Genomic DNA, 20,825 nt, shown 5'->3' on the forward strand with positions numbered 1-20,825 from the left:
ATGCGCGCAACCCGCTCCCCGCGCGCAGGCCGCATACCGTCCGAGTGTGGTGTGGATGGCCGCCGTATTCAGAGTCGTACGTCTAGTGCATGCGACGACGCGCCGGCCCGAGACTGGACGCGCTAGACAAGCGGGGCGAGCGGTGCGCGGTGCCGGAGGACAACAGCTACAGCCAGAGACGTGGAGATGCAAACGGACGAACAAACTATTGGAGTGCCCCCGGAGAGTCAGCGACACTATCGCTACCTTCCCGGCGGCGTGCATCGCTCGCCGCAGCCGGCCCGTCCGACGATCGACGCATCGATGATGGTTTTTTACAACACTAGATTATCGCCAATAATTGGGCTGAGATGCAACTACATAAAGCTCAGGAACCGACCGAAGGGACCGTCGCCGGTCGAAGTGTGACTCCACGGAGGGGGATCGCGCGTTGCGAAGCTAGCGATAGTGCGGGTTGACTCGTCCGGAGCGTGCGGGAGCTAGGCTAACCGCTAGGAGCTAGGCTACGGCCAGGGCCAGGCTAGGGGTGGAGTACCGTGAGCGTCCGTCGCACGCAGCGCGCCGCCAGCCGCCGCGCCCGCCACTACACCTCCGTCTCCAGCACCGGCCGAGGCTGCCAACAACATCTCTCTACGACGCGCGGCTCGCCCCATTCCACACCGTCCTACGCCACGCAGCCCTAGCTTTACAACCGCGAGCAGATATGGGGCGCCCCACGCGCCTCACGACCTCGCTCGTCAGACGTCATCTCGCCAATCAAATATCCTCGAACTCTGAACCCGTCGGATTCGATCGCGCGAAGAATGAAATTGAAAGAAGAGGGGGTGTGTCATCAGAAGGCACCGAAACGGTGATCGTGCCGAGAGTCGTGAGGGTGAATCTTAAGAGTGCGATGAATACATGATCAGACAAACTTTCTGGCATTCGGAACAGACAAATTTGCTGAGTTGAAAGTAATGCAAGAACCAGAATTGAGAGAGCAGGGAGCAGAATTCTCTGGGCGAACAAGCGAGCTAGTCTGTGAGATGTTTAACCATTAGTGATGTTCTGATGCCTCGAACCACGCTTATGCAGCGCCACAAAACAATTTTCAAGGTCACTTGATTTGCTATTAAGCCAATAGTTAAAATAGTACATGTCAGGTAAAACAAAATCACTGAATATACAAATGTAAATCATCTACAAAAATGTATTCTATATTGCAATCTAATAGAATGTAGGTAGTGAATTGGCTAGGAAAATAAAATAGGTGAAATCAATAGATCAGGCGACAAATGGTAAAATGAACATGTATTGGGAATGAGAAGGGTAGACGTTAGATTGCCATTTTTAGAACAGATGACGTCCGAACGATCAAGTTAGTTTGTTGCATTTTCTCCAATAACAATTGTTACCCAAAATGAAGTCCCCATATCTGCTGTAGCTACAAGCAGGCCAACACGGAAAAACAGACCCTTTATAGTATTACACAATAATAAAATTTAAATAATCGGTGTCTGTACATGGAAGGTAATGGGACAATACGTGTTCTGACGATGTGAGGAAACGAAGATGTGGAAAAAAATCGACAAGTCGCGTCCGTACGTCTGTCACAATGGAGATGAAAAAGATCGCTATCGAAGAATTTGTAACAACCGGCTTTTCACAGTTTAACCGTTTATAAAAAGATTAAATACACTGAAAAAACACTAGGGTTAGATAATGAAGATCGGGGGTAAAATAATCGGGGGTCTTGAGCGATAGAATACGTACAGTACGAATGAAATAATATTTATATAGACATCATGCACGCGAAACAAAACGCGAGCAACAGCTGCGGGTAGGTGAATATAAAACATGTGTCCGGTGTCGCATGAGGCATGTATGCGGCCGCAGCCGGTGTCCAGTGATACAAATATGACCAGGAGTGCCAAAACAAATGAATAACACAACAACGTAAATGAGGAAATTAAAAAAAAAAGAAAAAGAAAAGAAAGGTTTCGATTCGAGGCCTCAGCTACCCTGAAGATCGACCGCTACACTAAGCCTACTCAACGCAGGGATGACACCTAGATGCTGGGACTGGTCACTACCAACGTCGCTATCAAGACGCCATAAACGTATTCACATGGACGTAGTTAAACTTTCGATTTACAGCGTTCGATATTTTAATCTAATTATACAAATTCCATACGACTCTGTGGTGGTGGCGCGCGCAAAATACGACGTACCTTTTGGTTTTTAGTATGGAATTTTTTATGTAAATATAAAAAAAATAAACACTCACTTATATTTCTAGCATGCCATGTTTAATTTTAGTAATCAACATCCAATCTCCGGGAGCCAAGGAGCAACGAATAACGGGCCTACGAGGTGTCTACGGTCTTAAAACTGTCTCTCACCGCCATTGTTTGACAGAAAAATATTGAACATTTCCTTTAGTTTTGCAATACATTGGAATTCAAGGTCACCATTGAATATATTTAAAGAGCACAGTTGTAATACCGTTGAATGTTAGGAAGCTACAGAAACCATTGCTTTAGTTATTTCTTTTATCAATTTAAGTTTATTTAAATCGGGGATTTAATCTACGTAGTACTCACCAGCGGCCGTCACCCCTAGATGTTCCACTATATACACATTACATACGGACACTACAACAAGCCTAACAAAATACGCAAAATAACACAATGAAGGCAATATTCCAACGGCAAGGCAAGGCATAAACTACAGACAGTCAAAACTCTTCGCCGCCCAGTTTGACGCTTACACCCCCTTCCGAATGACAACACCCCAGAGAGCGGCTCTAGAGGACAACATTCACAAACAAACAAACAAACAAACAAAAAACAACAAAAAATTCAAAAAAAAAAAAATAAACAACACATAAAACATTGACAATACAACGGCAAAGGAAAGAGACGGGTCGACCGATATATTGTTAGTAGATACGAACGCATCACGGCATGCTCTAATTATAGTGTACAACTATTTTTTTTTTTTAATTTTTATATATCACGAAAAATCCACTCCACACTCAATTCGATCGTTCCTTTAACAGCAGTAACTGAACACAATTATACAAAAAATAATACATGAACATAATTCAAACAAACAGTGGGCCAATTAAATCGAAATGAACATGTTACTGCTAGTACAGATCGGTATGCACTGTGTATGCGACGGTAACGGTTAGTGCCGTGCGGCCTGCGACGCGTACAGACGGCAATTCAATCAAACAGAGCTTGGGTTGCTTTGGATCAGTAGCGAGGATGTATCGGGTTGGCGTATCACAAGCAAAAAAAAAACCACTATTCTTTAACAGAGTAAAAAACACAAAAATAAAAAAAACAGACAAAAATAGTAATTAAAATTATAAAAAAAAAACAAATCAAACAGTCAGTATGACTAAATAAAAGATAGATAGAGAAAAAGTACAGACAGTCATATTAATATCGCGATGCGTGTGTTGAGTGATATATCTATCGGGATCTAGTCACAGTGACTGTTTGAGGGTTCGCAATGAGGGATAAGTAACATCGTCACAGCCTACATAAATCGCATGCCAATGGGTGGGGAGGTGGGGTACAGTCAACTCGGGTAATTAATTAAAAATGATAAATAAAATATAATCAACATCCGGGAAAGCGTCAGACTGTATCTCGGTACTCGAGCATGCAATGGCCGTTGTCGCGATGTTCAGGCAATCTATTGTATTCTAATCTCAGCCGGGTATCATGACATCCGCTTAGAGAAAGAGATAAGTGAAAGACAGCGATAGCTTTAGACTGAAAAGTAGAGTCGAGCGAGATCCTGAAATGTTGACACAGAGGTTATAGTAGAGCGGGATGTCATGAAACCAGGTTGTTCTATAAATTAATAAGTTTTAGAAAAGATAAAATCTATATGTTTTGCTCGGTTGCCAATTTCGTTTTTGTAAAATTATATATATAAATATATATTTTGGAACATCAAAATTAGCGATCGAACAATTTTCCACTACGTTAATAATATAATGGGCCAAAGTAATATAGCTTAACTACTTATTTTTCTGTAAAGTGTTTCTCTGTGTAGGTATGGAAACAATAACTATCGAATAGAACAGAAGTACAGGAGAGTAAACAGGAAAATCGCTAGATGTAAACTAAAAAAAAAAAAACGAAAAAATTAACTCAAAAAAAAAGATACAAATGAAAATATTAACAAAATGAAATCAAACGTCACTTTTTGAAAGTTTGAAATCATTATCGCAATAACTGATTTTTTTTTTTTAATAAACACTCGTGTTGTAATCTCAATCGAACTGTGAATAATCCGGCTTACTGTACCAATAAATCAAAAAATGTGTATTTATATAATAATAAAAAATGAATCAGCGTAAACCTCTATATATTGAACTATGACGGATTACTATATATAGGATATATATGAATGCATAGTATTGAAAAAATGGTGATAAATATATCGGCTCGTATGCAAAAATTAGTATATAAAAAATTAATATATAAATGGACAAGATATAATCGACTTAGCGTAGGATGCCCAAGGTATTTGCTGTGTTGACCTGTTGATACTGCATTTAACTTTTATCAGTTCTGCTGTAACCTCAAACTTATCCCTCTATATAACACGAACACTTTCGTTTCTATTATTATTTATTCAATTCCATATCATTTATTATCATTACACTTTCCCCTACTGTGCAAAATCTACTCATTGTTTTTTTTAATTTCAGAGTAAATTTTTTACAGTAGGAGACAACTTAAGTCTATTAGGTAACATCATGATTTTTTTTTTAAATTTTGTATTCACAGACAGACAGCCCAATTTACTATTCATGATGTAATCTATGACTAAAGTACAGTGAATCTGTCTATCATTTGCAAATTAAAGTACAATTGGCAAAAGATGGCCAGAAACTTAATAGTAAATAATAGTCATTATATAAAATTGCTTCAACATAAAAAGAAAATGACTATCATTAACCAGTATTCAAAATATCGATTTAATTTAACCCAAAAACATTAACTCAATTTTCCCAAAAAAAGTACATTTCATTTCCCAAAAACATTTACTCCCACATTAACCCACGCAACATAAGGTTTGCGCAAAAATTACACAAAATACGCCAAAAACCCAACTAAACTTGCAAAATTTCATAAGCTCTCAATATCTATGGACGGATACTTTTAGGATACAATATTATGGAAAACAATATTGGGCTCCTACTGTATTTTACCCAAAATTCCTCAAATAACTTTTCTATTAAAAAATATATATTCACTCAAACGGTTAAGTATAACTGTAAGAAAAACGCATTATTTGTTCTAAAAACTTACTGAATAAAATAATCCTACACTCAGCACAATTACAATAAATCATACATACATAAATTTTCGTCATTTGTCTCCTAAGCTGGTCAAAGTTAGTCAAGTACTGTATTCTTATAAAAAAAAAAACTTAATTTATCCAATGTCATTTCTATCCTTATGAAAATCCCATGCTATCCCAATGTCAATCGTATCCTAATAAATAATTCTAAGCTACCCAATTTCTGTTGTATTTTTATGAAATGTCATCCGTACTCGTATCCTCATAAATAGTAGTATTATAATCGTATCCTTATAAATAGTAAGCTACCCAATGTCAGTCTTATCTTTATAAATAATCCTAAGCTACTCGTATCCAATGTCAGTCGTATCCTTATAAAGTATATTGAGCTATCCAGTGTCAGTCGTATCCTTATAAAGAATCCTAAGCTATCCAATTGACACTGTATAGCTTTAATTTCTATAAGGATAAAAAAACTAAAGCTATCCAATGTCAATTGTATCCTTATATAAATCCTAAGTCATCCAATGACAGTCGTATCCCCATAAAGTATTTTATACTATCTAATGTCAGTCGAATCCTTATAAAAATATTAAGCTATTCAGTCAGTCGTATTCTTATGAATAATCCTAAGATATCCAATAGCAATCGTATCCTTAGAGATAATCCTATAGAAATGGTATCCTTATAATAAGAATCCCAAGTTATTTTATAGTACTAGTATCCTTTTTTGGTATTTTTTGTTTGTATCCCCCGTATCCGTCCATGAGCCCAACCGCCACCCCGTACCACCCGCGTCATACCTGCGTCTGTAGGCGCGTTAGCCCCCTGATCCAGAGGATCTGTCCGGCGCGCGGCTTCTTGTCCAGGTCCGGGTCGTAGTCCGGGCCCGGTTGCATGGACTCTGGGTCGGGTTGCCCGCGGCCCCATCTATGCAACAAAGTCATGCTCGCAATTAATTTGTTACGAGTTCCTCGATTACGGGTAGTTTAAACATTCATTATTTATGTTATTGTGGAGGGAAGGTAGTTGTACAAAGTCGTTGCAACAGTAATTGTATAAATAAGAGGGTATTTGATGACTTGAGCTCAGTTGTTTGTTAGGCAGCGTGGACACTGTCACGCTGCTAGTCGCGTTAGTGATTTTGTGTAATGTTTTGTTGTACTTATTAATAATGTTTTGTATTTAAATAATTGATAACGTTTTATGTTGTAATTATTGATCATAAATTGTTTAGTGTGGGCATGGAGAACATGTCGTGCAGGGGAGGTGGGTGTTATTGCATTCTAAAGGGATCCCTTAAACCTACAGCCAATGTCACAAGTCCTGGGACCTGCTCTAGGTGTATCCTCTACCACAAACATTATCTTGAGTTAGATCTGTATATAAAGATCAGCTGATAAGAGTTATACGCGGCAACTTCTTGGGTCCATCCTTGGGTTCCTTAGAGGATTTTTACTTTTTCTGGTTGTGTAAATGCCGAGGTCTCTTTAATGGGTCCCATTAAGTTATTCACGGGGGGGATGGGTTTGGGCGAGCGCAAAAGCATCGCCTGATGGTGCTCGAAGGCAGAAGCAGAATAGATAGATAGGCAGAATGACTTTATAAGAGCGTCTCGACACTCTGATCTGGGTTTAGGGGGCCGTTCTCGAAGGGTTTTTTGGCCTGAGTGTATCAGTCCAGGCGCCCGCGGGATTGTGAGTTTTTTAAAAAGCCCACGTCCGGGTGACGTCAGATATTTGGGACCTCATCTACGCCGGCGAAGACGCTGTGTACAATGTTTGTGTTGCCTGAGAAGCGTTGTCGGTCGTTATGTCACCGTCAGGATAGTAAAAAACCTTTGTTGGACGTCTAGATCTACTAGGCTTTGGAAACGGGGTCAGCCATTAGTTGGTATCGTGGGTTGGAGAGGATCGAGGTGACTAGATGGCACCACTTGTGTCTTGCACCGAAGAACAAGCGCCACAGTCATCAGGATCAACTGATGAGAGATACTTACGACAACTTCTTGGGTATCTTTCTGGTGGGGATAGTGGTGACGAGTTGGCCCCAGACCAGCGTGCCGGCGCCAAAGAACAGGCACCACAGCCACTGGTCTATCGACAGACCCGCCGTACTGAACGCCATGCCGCCGAATTGGATGATTATTATCTGGAAATATTTACAAACAACCGTTTTAAAAAACCCATTTGGTGGGGGGTGCTGCCGTTTGCCCGAATGTTATTTGCCCTAATATGATCCCACTAATATAATAAACGCGAAAGTTTGTATGGATGTCTGGATGTTTGTAACTCTTTAAGGCCGCTACTACTGAAGCAATATGGCTGAAATTTGGAATGGAAATAGATTTTACTCTGAATTAACACATGGGCTTAGACATAGACTTTTTATCCCGAATAAATCCATGGTTTCCCGAGATTTGCGAAAACTGATGATTTTGATGATATGAATGGTTGTTGCTCCTTCACGCCTCGACTACTGAACCGCATTAGCTGAAATTTGGTATTGAGATATATTATAGCACGGATTAACATAGGCAATTTTTTATCCCAGAAAAATGTATGGTTCCCGAGTAATTTGTGAAAAACTAAAATCCACGCAGACTAAGTCGCGGGCGTACGCTAGTTTGCCATAATTATAGTCAACAGCCATAATATTATAGGACATAATTCATTTTCCCTACTCTTATTTGCTACAATAGTCACGTGCTAGAAGCTTTATTTCCCATAAAGTCACTTACCATAATATCATTTGCCATAATCATTGTAGGTTTAGAATTAAAAACAAGTTTAATAATCACACTATATAATTATATATATTCGAAAAATATTCGAAAACAATATTATTATGGCATTTATAAATTGTGTTTAAAATCATTATGGCTTTTAAATATTATCCCATTCTACTAATATTATAAACGCGAAAGTTTGTATGAATGTTTGGATGTTTGTTTGCCCTAGCACGCCCCCACACACGCACGCTGTTGGCAGACGCACACGCCGCGCCCTGCTGCTCCTCGGTTGCGCACCTTTCACTTTTTCGGCTTTAGTATTGAGACGTACATAGTGTATGCTGCGGGGCAACATACACTTACACACTTCCTTTTCTTTCTTTCTTTCTCACCTGAGAGAGTGCAGTGCCGATCCAGATGGAGTAGAAGATGGGGTTGGTGAAGAGTCCCTGGAAGACGTTCCTCTGGCCGTGGATCTTGCGCGCGTTGATCTCGTTGAACAGCGTCATCATGACGAACGTGTTGAAGATGATCGTGAAGTGCTGCGACGGCTCCGCGTTGAGCGGCTGGTACCGGCCCGACGGGATGTTTAATATTCTGTCACCTTTACAACACATGGGAAATATGTATTTTGTCACCAGTTTCACATATACAAATGATATATTCTGTCATCTGTTACAAGTTCCTTGATTACAGGTGATATTGACATTCATTATTTATATTATTGTAGGAAGGTCTTAGTGTTGTTATAAATAAGAGGGTATTTAATGATTACAGCTCGGTTGTGTGTTAGGCAGCGTACACACCGTCACGCTGCCGGTCACATGTTTATATAAATTCAGTATATACATGTGACATTGTAAAGAGAAATAGACAAATATCAACCAATAACGACGTAACCAGAAATATCACTATCGCTTTCATTGCGTTGGGACGAAAGAGATGTTAATGGGACAATTCCTCGTCTCAAGACAGGGAGTGGTGCACATTTTAGGCCTACAAGTACTGTTCAATAAGTAAAATACACAATATCTATTTTGTCACCTACTGAACATTTTTCGGCTTTTTTGCAGATAATAGCAAAATAAATCAACTATTTACAATTAATATTAATTTATTTATACGAGTATGAATATGTTGCTTGTATCTAAATAAAAAGAAAATAAACAAACACTGACCGACAAAGAGTAGTGTGAAGATGATAAAGAGCTGGTAGACGGCCTGTCCGAGGATGTTCTTCATCATGGTGCGGCTGATGAGCGGCTTGGTGCGGCCGTACGGTTTCCGCAGCAGCAGGTCTGGCGTGGGCATCTCCGTCGCCAGCGCGAGCGACGCCAGCGTGTCCATGATCAGGTTCACCCATAACATTTGAACGGCCTGCAGAAATTATGAACGTAAACGATCGTCATCGTCAATCTATGTTTAATAGATTGCGTGGCCTTTCTTTTTTTAGGATTGGGAGATCCTATAGTCTTATATGTGTTGTCTGCTCAGACCAATAATTATTGTATAGGACCTGCCTCGCTAGACGTTACTTTTCTGTCAAAGTATATGATCAACGATCTAATGCGATTATAAAAACTGTCCCTATAGAATCGACGTTAAATAGTTGTAGTCGTGTTCGTCGGTTAAAGAGCTCCGTAAAAATACCTTTTTGTGAAATTGAATTGTGTAAAAAAGGGGCAAAAACTTCTAGTTTAGTATAAGATATATACCAAATCTAAGCTCGTTTTCCTCAGAAAATGACAGACAATTTTGTTCGTGACTATGAGTGCGATACCAGGTCCTTCTATAATTGGTCTGAGGTTGTCTGAGAAGCGTTGTCGATAGTTATATCATCATCAGGACAGTAAAGTACGGTTTTTGGGCATTTACAATCGGCATTGGAATCGAGGGTGTAGTCGCAAGCCTCAACTACTAGTTGGGATCGTAGATCGTATAGTCCTATAGGTGGTATAGGCTTACCACTGGACCACGCTCTGCTACCAAATTATCAATCTGAACATAATTTATATGCTTTACAGCAGGGTTTCTCAAAGTGGGGTGAGCGAACCTCTAGGGGTTCGCCATTTGACGGCAGATATAAGTAGTTCGCGACCAGATTTACATAGTGATGACTTGATAACAGATACCGAGTCAGAATTAAGGTTAAAATTGTCCAAAATTACACCTTACATTGAATCCATTTGCGACAAGAAACAAGCACACCCATCACATTAATATTACAAACAAATTTTTTTTGGTACTTTGTGTGACCTTTTATTCAAATAAAAACCTTAGTTTCTTCAACAGTCAATTTTTTTTTTATCAGTTAGTAAGGGGCTCGCTGACACTTTATTTTAACAGTGGTCGTGGAGCCGATAGTTTGATGAAAAATAAAGAAACGAGAAGAATTAGTTTTTAATCATAACATAGGTATCAATACTGAGGGTTTACTGAACTTGAGAGAACTGTCCCGAATACCTCAGTTGTTGATGCAGGCCATAAAAATCCCACTATTAATAAAAATTTGGTAATTTATTCAAATACGAATGTCAAGGACGTACTGACCTTGAGAGGACTGTCCTGAATAGCGCAGGCGCCGATGAAGGCGACGATGACGGCGACAACGTTGACAGTGAGCTGGAACTGTAGGAACTTGGCGATGGAGTCGTACACGTTGCGGCCCCACATCACAGCCTTCACGATGGACGAGAAGTTGTCGTCCGTCAGGATGATGTCCGACGCTTCCTTGGCGACGTCCGTGCCGGCGATACCCTGGAATATTGACGTGGTTATAACGTCATCAACCCATATTCGGCTCACTGCTTAGCTCGAGTCTCCTCTCAGAATGAGAGGGGTTAGGCCAATATTCACCACGCTGACCCAATGCGGATTGGCAGACTTCAAACACGCAGAGAATTGAGAAAATTCTCTGGTATGCAGGTTTCCTCGCGATGTTTTTTATTCACCGTTTGAGACAGGTGATATTTAATTTCTTAAAATGCACACAACTGAAAAGTTGGAAATGCATGTCCGAAATCGGAGGCAGAGGTCATATCCACTGGGCTATCACGATGTAGTGATAACACCTACTGTTAATTGTACTTTGAAAGTGTTAGTATTTTGAAAGTTAAAGCAACCTAATTTATGCCTAAACTTTAACTGATTCAATGCTTTATCGAAACAACTGGGTGGTTCCATGAAGACTGTGCCATCTGATTGTGTAATAAAAACACGTGCTGTTTATTGGTCGCAACATTTCCCTTCTAATAAAAAGGGGTAAAAAACATATGAACGAAACATATTCGAGATACGCATCCATTTATAATGTTTCGTCGATTCTTGGTGGCCAACAGAAATCATCACGCTTCCCTCTTAAATGATTTTTAAATTGGGGTAAACAAACAAAGGAACGAAACATAAAAAATGAGCCGTCACGGGACGCCTGGCAGATGTGAAATATTGACATTATTTTGTAAATTGACTTAACAGATGAGTGAATATACGTCGCCACGGCATGCGTCGCCACGCCAGAAATCGGTTTTACTTGCGGCTATAGATGTTTCACATCAATATTCGAGGTATGCATCCATTTAGAAAGTTTCGTTGATCCTTGGTGGCAAACAAAAGCCATAAAGTAACTTTTAAGTGTGTCCTCACCATTTTTGAAGTCGTATACTCACCATAGTTTAGTTTAGTTTAGTATATTCACCATAGTGAGTATACATTTTGGTGAATATACTAAACTAAACTAAACTATAAACGTTAAAGACCTCCCAAAAAAAAGGAAATTCACACCGGGTGATATAAACTCCGGTTACGCATACACATATTATATTCCTTACAACAATTTTTAAAGGGTAACTCGCCTGGAATCGGCTTGTACGTACTCTTCGCCGCTGTAACTCACCATAGCGAAGCCCACGTCGGCCTTCTTGAGCGCGGGCCCGTCGTTGGTGCCGTCGCCGGTGACGGCGACCACCTCGCGCGTGTCGAACGCCTTGGACTCGATCATGCCCTTCACCAGCGTGTACTTGTCCGTGGGCGACGAGCGCGCCAGCACGCGCAGCTTCGGCCACACCTTGTCCACCAGGTGCTGCTGGACCTGAGGGTTGAGGGTGACAAATGGTCACTTTAAACCCATTCAGAGCGGCGAATATCCCACGCAGATCTAACGTTACTGTTTTACTTTACTTTACTTTTCTTTTTTTGTAAAAAAGAAAAGTAAAGTATAATAAAAATATAAAGAAAAGTAAAAGTAATTGTTTGTCCAACGGAAAACGTAAGAAAATCCTACCTGGTATCCACGATACAGATCTAGTGTGGAGACCACAGGCAATCAAATACTTGGTTTTTGTATCTATTTTTAGTTAGTAAAGATTTTATTTATTTATTTAGATTGTCGAAAAACTAACGCAGAACTTGATTGTTTTACTAAAAGGATGTTGCAGGTATAATAAACCAAAACTAAAGAACCATTACTGGCTGATCAATCAACAGATCAACTACTGAACGGATTGCGTTGATATTTAGCAGGCATATGAATTTTATCAGACTTCAAAAGAAGGAATAGGTCTTTTAGTAACCAATTTTGAAAATTCTTTATTTGTTTGAAAGAGTGCACTTCCAGATTGGTCCCATTTCATTATCGGTTTAGTAATTTTATGTTAAAATCAAAATAACTGAAATACGTTTTTGAATTTGGTTCCATTTTATTGTTAAAAAGATTATTTTGACCTAGGCATCCTTTAAGAAAGGATTAAAATTTACCACTTTATGGTACCTTGTTCTCGGGGTAGGTACAGTAAAATCGCAAAACTGTGCGTGTAAAGTGTTTTGATATCGCAGATCCACCTTGTGGATAGTCGATGCTTTCCAATGCAGGGTTGCTATTGGACCCCAATGTCTATAGACTCCTTGAGGTATGTCGGTAACTTTGGTTCTTCAGCGGATCTCCTCATTTCTGGTTCTATCACGCAGAGATACTCCGAGAATAGCTCGTCCGCTGTGTGACTCTGAGCTTTCTTATGAGGCACATAGTATAAAATGTAAATTAAATAAAAGACAGACAGTTTTGTTGGTAAGGGTGTGATACAAGTCCTCATCTAATTAGTCTTAAGATTTAGACCTTGTCCAGAAGGGCGAATTCATCGCGAATCGTATCGCGCGAATTCATACGCGCGTTGTCGAAGTACTAGACGTCAATACATCGCGTTCACAAGCATCGCGCGAATTCAAAATACGCGCGTAAATCGCGTGCACTACGCCAAACTCTCGACTCGCGCGTGATTCGCGCGTATTGCGCTCGAGTCGAGATACTAGGGACGCCTTGTTGCGTCCAGTTAACGCGCGAACTCTAGAGCGAGTGCACGTTCAACTCCATGTTTCGTACTGAATTCCTTCCCAAATGCTCGCGCGTTGGTACGCATCTTGTGAACGCAACGGTCGCGCGTAATACGCGCGAGAGAATCGCGGCGAATTCGCCCTTTCTGCACTGAGCCTAATACACAATAGTCTCGAGTTGCACTCTGTATAGTCACCTCTCCATTGGCGTCTCTGATCCGCGTGTTGAACTCCTTGCCCTCGAGGATGAGGAAGTCGTCGGATGGCTTGAGGATGCCGCACTTGACCGCTATGGAGCGCGCCGTGTTCACGTTGTCACCTGTCACCATGCGCACCGTGATGCCCGCCTTCTGACACTTCCTGATCGCCTCTGGCACCTGTGTGCGCCACACCTTCGTTAGCTCTACTGTCTCATTTAAAAGTTTACCAATTGAAATACAATATCTACCGTCATCATCATCATTTGACGGCCTCCGTGGCGCAGTGGATTTACAAGACGGAGGTCCTGGGTTCGATCCCCGGCTGGGCCGATTGAGGTTTTCTTAATTTGTCCAGGTCTAGCTGGTGGGAGGCTTTGGCCGTGGCTAGTTACCACCCTATCGACAAAGACGTACCGCCAAGCGATTTACCGTTCCATTACGATGTCGTGTAGAAACCTAAAGGGGTGTGGATTTTCATTCTTCTCATAACAAGTTGGCCCGCTTCCATCTTAAATTGCATCATCACTTACCATCAGGTGAGAAAATACATTCGTCAGCTCTGTTGTCTCATTTAAATATCTATCATCATCATCATTATCAACCCATATTCGACTCACTGCTGAGCTCGAGTCTCCTCTTACAATGAGAGGGGTTAGACCTTCGTCCATCACGCCAATGCGGATTGGCAGTCTTCACACACGCAGAGAATTAAGGAAAGTCTCAGGCATGTCGGTTTCCTCACGATGTTTTCCTTCACCGTTTGAGACACATGATTATAATTTCTTAAAATGCACGCAACTGAAAAGTTGGAGGTGCATGCCCCGGACTGGATTCGAACCCACAGTCCACACCCTCCGGAATCGGAGGCAGAGGTCATATCCACTGGGCTATCACGGCTCTACAAAATCTATAGTTAATATCATTTACATTGTATTATATTATTTTTTTGACGGTGGAAGAAAAAAATTGTGGTAGACCACAATCATAATAAAAATGAGACAATATATTGAACTATTAAAAAAAAATTAAGAATTTAAAAAAAAACCCACAACGGTTAAAATTTAAAAATTAGTCTCAGCGTGATGCCTGTGGCCTAATTCACTATTTTGGTCTTTATTATCAACTGATTGAAGTGGACAACTAAGTGTCATCTACATACTATAAGATATACACCGTAAGTACCGGATGACATTTGTAATTTGTATCATAATTTGTGGATGACATTTTGTCAATTGATTTGTTTTTTGATTTGATTAATTGATGATGAAAGCCAAAATAGGAAATAGACCAGCTGGTCAACATTAAATACGGATAGATAAGACAAAAAAAATTTGGATTATACAATGTGCTCCAACTGAAATTTTCTAACTTCAGTGTACAAATTTTGACCTGTTACAGTTTTATTATAAGAATACATTATTATAAGGTTTACACTAAATAAGACAATTGACAGATGATATCTCACCTCTGGCCTCACAGGGTCTTCAATACCAACAACACACAAGCAAGTTAAATTATTTACAATGTTGTCTTCGTCGTCCCAGTTGGGCTCTTGGTCTATGTGCACCTGAAAAACATGGTTCAAGATATTATTTAATGTGATCTAAACTAATAAGCTAATATTATTTATAACACATTTGCTCGTACAGTATCTATTATTTCACCAATTTCAATATCGTAATGTATCTCATTACGCACGTGTGCCGTAAATGTAATTTAAAATGCACATGTGCTGTAATGTAATATAAAACCTTTATTATCTGTCTAAAAAGGAACGGTACTTTTTTAAACCTTAGCAAACAGTTTTTATGTCAGAAAAGTGCTCAACATTTTATGAATAAAATTAACTTTGTGAGATAAAATATAATAAATTAAACGGGAACACAAAAATATTAATTTACTTTATTAGTAATACTGGCTGTTTTTGGTGCATTGCCTAAAAATAATGTTGGTCCTCGCACTTCGCTATCTGTGTAATGACAAGCGTGTCAAAATGTCATCAAATGGAAAACAGGGAAAGATGCAAATTTATTTTCAGAAAGTGTGTTCATACACACTTTGTATGACCGACCGACATGTATGAGTCCAATACAAGAAAGCCCTTAACAATTTTAAAAATTACCTCAAGCTATATCATACGCTAGCGAAATTTTTTTTTTAATTAAGAAAAATTTAAACATGTTTCGTACGTATGAAGTCATTGAACTTTGACCTCATTTTTCTACAACGAAAAAATAACACTAATGGATATGCGCTAATGTAAACTAATGTAGGAAATGCGCTCGTCGTACGTTCGTCTTTAGTGTTTCTTAACAGTCAAAGGATCCTTCAACCCTACACACGACGTTCAAAAGTGCGTGCCTCCACTCAAGGTTATTCTCTGCCATTCTAGGGTCTTATTTTGGTTACAGTTTGATTTATTAATTAAGTTGTTCTGACAAATATTGTGATTCGATATTGGTTTTCTTATTTTTGTAATCCACTTCTAACTCTGCTAAAAATAATATATATTGGGTACATGTTGTGGGATTTCAGTATAAGACGAAGGAAACGGTGTATAATTAATTGATTATTAAACCTGATTAATCTCCGCCTTGCCGGGCACGAAGTCCCGGTACGCCACCGAGATGGTCCGCAGCCCGTCGCACGCCATGGGCTCGATGACCTGCCGCACCAGCCGCTCCTGCATGTCGCGCGTGAACTTCTCCAGCCGGCCCTCGTGACCGTAGATGAATGAGCATCTGCGAGCAAGATCAATTTTTTTTAATTCTTTACAAGTTAGCCCTTGATTACAATATCACCTAAGATGGAAACGGGCTAACTTGTTAGGGGTAGGATGAAAATCCACACCCCTTTCGGCTTCTACACGACATCTTACCTGAACGCTAAATCGTTTGGCGGTAAGGTAAGGTTGTGGACCAGTTAGGAAAACCTCAATCGGCCCAGCCGGGGATCTAACCCAGGACCTCCGTCTTGTAAATCCACTGCGTACCTATACCACTGCACCACGGAGGTCGTAAATAAGATAAATGTTATGAGAAACTTCAAAACAGATTAACGATCAAACGCCAGAAATCTTGGCTTTGAGCCTGGCCTCATATCTGTGGAGTTATTTATACTACATTTGAAAAACCTTCACGGAATTTTCTATTCCATTAAGTATAAAACAATAAAGTTACTCAGTGTGCATACCAAAAATTTCTTTTGAAATTTTAGTGTTCAAATATCAGAGCTCTAAATATGATAGTAAAATGAAACCCCGCACCCGAAAAACGCAGTGTTGGTCGACCCTTCCCAATAGATAGACAGAGGACACCAAGCGGGTTGCAGGGAACCGCTGGATGCTAGCGGCTTGAGACAGTTTTGTTTGGTAGTCCATGCCTAAGGTCTAAGAGTTGGACTTCCATTGGCTGTTAACCATTATGATCTCCATTTGGGCCCAAACAACTGGAGTATCTGGCCGTGCAGTGAAGTCATTAATGATTTATAAAGCACAATATGCGCAAAGAAATGCCAAGGGAAGGTTATTTTTAGTCCGTAGAAGTCGAACATGCCCTGCCGACTACTCGGCAGATGTCAGGAGGAATTTCTTTCCTCCCCAAAAAAAAAAACAATATACTCACTTTTTTAAAACAATTTCGGAAGCACCCTTAGTGTAAAGCCGATAGCCGCCCTTGTACGGGATGACGGTGGACATGCTCTTGCGCACCGAGTTGAACGTGTACACCCTGGTGAACGACTCCTCTGGGTGTCTCTCGCGCACCCCCTCGTAGCTCTGGCCCAGCGCTACCACGAAGCCGAGCAGCGCGCATTCCGTCTTGTTGCCGACTTGCATCGGCGGCGCTGTCGGGTCTTGCGACGGCTGGAAGATGTTTGATAAGACATGTAGTAGTAACGAAACAGTAAGAGTCTCGGGGAAGCAGGGTTTATTCTGAACTGCAGCATGTTTCTACAATTGCCGGTTTAGCCTTACTATAGGCTGCGTAACTTGGGTCTAAAAACTCGTTGTGACAAGGCCTGTCCTATATAAAAGTACTACCTCCATGATAATTTCAGCCGAGATACTTTTTTCTTATTATCTTTGGATTAACATTAACTCTGCCTATTGTACTTCTATTGTTGCATTGACAATATCATCCGTAGGTTGGTTATCGATTGGTAATCTAATAGAATGTAGAAGGCCTCTATGTATCTTGGGTTCTTGGGGTACTGGGCAATGCCCAAATTATTGAGAGCGAGTATCTGTTAAGTGATTGGGTGATAGGGGTTTGAAAGCACTCTTACTTAAGGCCCTGGATAGTGCCCAGAGAATTAAGACTGAGAGTGTGACTAGGAAAGGCAGTCTTACCATAATCCTGGATGTGAAAGCGCTGTTGACAGATATTCCCTCGATCATCGTCTCGGCGACCTCGTGCGGAATATCGCGATAGTTGGGCGTGACCTTGCACAGTTTCTCGCAGATGTAGGATTGCACTACTGTCATCCGATTGGTCGTGAGAGTGCCGGTCTTGTCCGAACAGATAGCGGTCGCGTTGCCCATCGTTTCACAAGCGTCTAAATGTCGCACTAAGTTGTTGTCTTTCATCATTTTCTGGAAAGCAATTTGTTTATTTAGTAATAGTTGTTTTTAGGGGGCAACTGGGCAAAATTTGCTAAAGATCAGGAATTGTTTAATTGTGGAAAGAAACGGAGACCTTTGTCCTAAAGGACAATCAGACAAACTCTGAATAAAGGCTTTAATTATTACTATTAGTAGTAGAAGCAATTTTGTAGTTAGTAACAGAGGAATTTTTGAAACTCTAGTTCATTTGTCTGGCTATTCGCATTTACCGAAACTACTCAACGGAATTTCATACAGTTTTTAAAGGTAGATAGCGCAGACACTATCACTGTGATCCGTAGGTTATCACTGTTCAATGACATTCGTCTTCAGACGCTGAGGAATTTTAGAAAGCCTTTATTAAAAGGTTGAATACAACTTACCTTGACGGAGTACGCAAGCGACAACGTGACTGCAAGAGGCAACCCCTCGGGCACCGCCACCACCAGCACCGTGACACCGATGATGAGATGCTTCACTAGGTTGTTGATGTACGTCGCCTTCCACTGCTGCTGGTTGATGACAAACGTGTGCACGCAGAACTGGATCACTAGGATTATCACCGTTAGCACCGCGATCGTTGAGCCGGCGTAGCCGATCTGTTGAAAAGCGCTTTGTTATTCAATGTGTTAGCTTGGCTCATACAGCACAATGCTAGGACGGTCTGTGGTATTTAAATTATTATTAGATAATATCTAGATAAAAAGGAGTGCTTTTACGGATTTTAGTGTTTTTTGTCCACGTCTTCAGAAATCAGGATTCAATTGAGCGATTGGTGGACTTGCAAGTCGAAGGCAAAAAATCCAGCTCGCTGGACGGATTTAGTCAAGGCTGCAACACAATCATACATGGTGGAGTGTCCCCACAATACAGCCAATCGCCAAAAGTGGAGGAGCATTGCACAGAGAGCGTCGGTCATGGCTGGGTCCACGACCACTCTGTCAAGAATGAACAATTAAGAAGTGGAATATCTACATATTGGGTGTAAGGGAGAAACTCGTACCAATTAGCTGTTAACCATACCTGCTCGTGTCGCATCCAGCTGACTGAATGTAGAGGGTCTGGCGACCGACTAATGGTATAACCCTTTCCACAGATTATCAAGGATTGCAACATGTCTAGCCCTGCGATGACCAAACCGCATGCCCAGCCCATTATAAGGCAAAACCTTTCAATGGATAAATAACATATTATCGGGTTGCAGGTAACTGCTGGCTCAAAACCGAGAATGAGTCCTTAAAAGAGGCCTCAATGATGTTCAGTAGGACGTTCTTTGGCTGATAATGATGATGATGATTGATGATGTGGTGTACTCGGCTTAGACGGATGTTCGAGCTGATGGTATTTTTGGGCAGAGTATAGGCCAGTCCTGAGGCTCTTGTGATTGTGGCTAGAACGCATCTGTGGCTAGAAGAGACCTGTAGAGGTTGATTATATTGTAGAGTAATCATTGTTATTGTTATGTCATCGTCTGTCATTTTTAGCGCTTTTTTTTTCTTTTTCAATATGAGGGTTGGGTGCCTCTTGCACATGGTTGTTACTGTGGCCGGACTAGTTCGGTACTGTACTCACCTGTATGGCTAGTTTGGTCAGCTTGGCCTGCAGCACGGACTTCTCCTTCTTGTGACTAGTCTCGGGCGCGGGCTTGTCTGCGGCTGGAGCGGGCACATGGTTGTCGTCGGGGCGCGCGTGGTTGCCGTGACTGTTGCCGGACGCTGGTAAGTCGTCGTCACCTGGTGTTGTTGCGCTTTTTGTTAATGAATTTGGATTGCGATTGCTACTGTTTGGTATTTGTTTCCATTGAAATGGTGTTCAATTTTGTATGGATTAAGTTTTTTTTTTATTAAAAGTTCTGCATTAAAGTGTTTCTCTGTGATGTTATTAACAGTGTTGTGGTGCTATAAATATGTATAGATAATTTTGCTTTATTACCATATCGATTTAAACTGACTCACGTTGATTATAGAAAATTGGTTTACGGCTAAATATTTTGCTTTAATACTTGTCTACAGTAGTATGAGTAAATACGACAATAGTGTATTTCAGTATAACTATTAATCATGAGTCTCAGTCCAATAGGTCAGGATATAGATAATATTGTATTGATTGATCAAACTTTATTGCAAAAAAAGTATTTCAAAGGCGAAACTTAATGCCTTGATGCATTTTCTACCAATTTAAACTTTTGTGATATAGACAAAGTTAAGTAGAGCCAGGGGCGTAGCTATCGCTTACGTGTCGAAGCAAAAACCAGTAAAATGTATTCACTATCATGTTCATTTTAAGCAAGCAATTTTGTTTCTTTTGTGAGAAACCCTTGATTTGGACTGCAGGTTAAAAAAAACATTTGTGAAATGTAACACACAATGTCACTTTATCTGGTGCTTCCTGGTAACAAAATAAATAAATCTAAAAACTGTCTAAAAGGGTTTTACTTTAAGAATGACAAAAGTCAAAAAAATCAATCTCTTTTTCCCGGGTTAAGCGTGTGCCCAAAAGTTAGAAACATCCCAGGTAACTATTTTACTAATTTTAAGCAAGCATTTTTGTGACAAATCTTTACCCTTTATTTGGCCCCCAACTAACTTCGATACACTGAGTAGAGCGTAGATAGAGATGGATACTTCCATCTACTTATTTATAAATTTATATGTATTGT

The 20,825-nt window shown here is 40.5% G+C and overlaps 1 protein-coding gene across 10 annotated transcripts in view; it reads right to left on the reverse strand.

The window, feature by feature from the left end:
* Positions 1–20,825, reverse strand: part of LOC112058339 (plasma membrane calcium-transporting ATPase 3) — a 254,080-nt gene that overhangs the window by 15,946 nt on the left and 217,309 nt on the right. For 7 of the 10 annotated variants that reach the window (XM_052889311.1, XM_052889315.1, XM_052889310.1 and 4 more), the window contains 13 exons: positions 19,739–19,899; positions 18,550–18,765; positions 17,915–18,157; positions 17,190–17,428; positions 16,145–16,307; positions 15,032–15,133; positions 13,564–13,743; positions 11,934–12,128; positions 10,592–10,798; positions 9,220–9,418; positions 8,434–8,645; positions 7,310–7,461; positions 6,114–6,240 (listed from right to left, as the gene is read on the reverse strand). In XM_052889311.1, the coding sequence (XP_052745271.1) occupies positions 6,114–6,240; positions 7,310–7,461; positions 8,434–8,645; positions 9,220–9,418; positions 10,592–10,798; positions 11,934–12,128; positions 13,564–13,743; positions 15,032–15,133; positions 16,145–16,307; positions 17,190–17,428; positions 17,915–18,157; positions 18,550–18,765; positions 19,739–19,899 (2,396 nt within the window). Of the gene's footprint in view, positions 1–535; positions 665–6,113; positions 6,241–7,309; positions 7,462–8,433; positions 8,646–9,219; positions 9,419–10,591; positions 10,799–11,933; positions 12,129–13,563; positions 13,744–15,031; positions 15,134–16,144; positions 16,308–17,189; positions 17,429–17,914; positions 18,158–18,549; positions 18,766–19,738; positions 19,900–20,825 lie in introns of those variants that run through there. The other 3 variants (XM_052889313.1, XM_052889316.1, XM_052889320.1) reach the window with 2 other exon arrangements.

This window comes from Bicyclus anynana, chromosome 25 (assembly GCF_947172395.1).
Source record: "Bicyclus anynana chromosome 25, ilBicAnyn1.1, whole genome shotgun sequence".
NCBI lineage: Eukaryota > Metazoa > Arthropoda > Insecta > Lepidoptera > Nymphalidae > Bicyclus > Bicyclus anynana.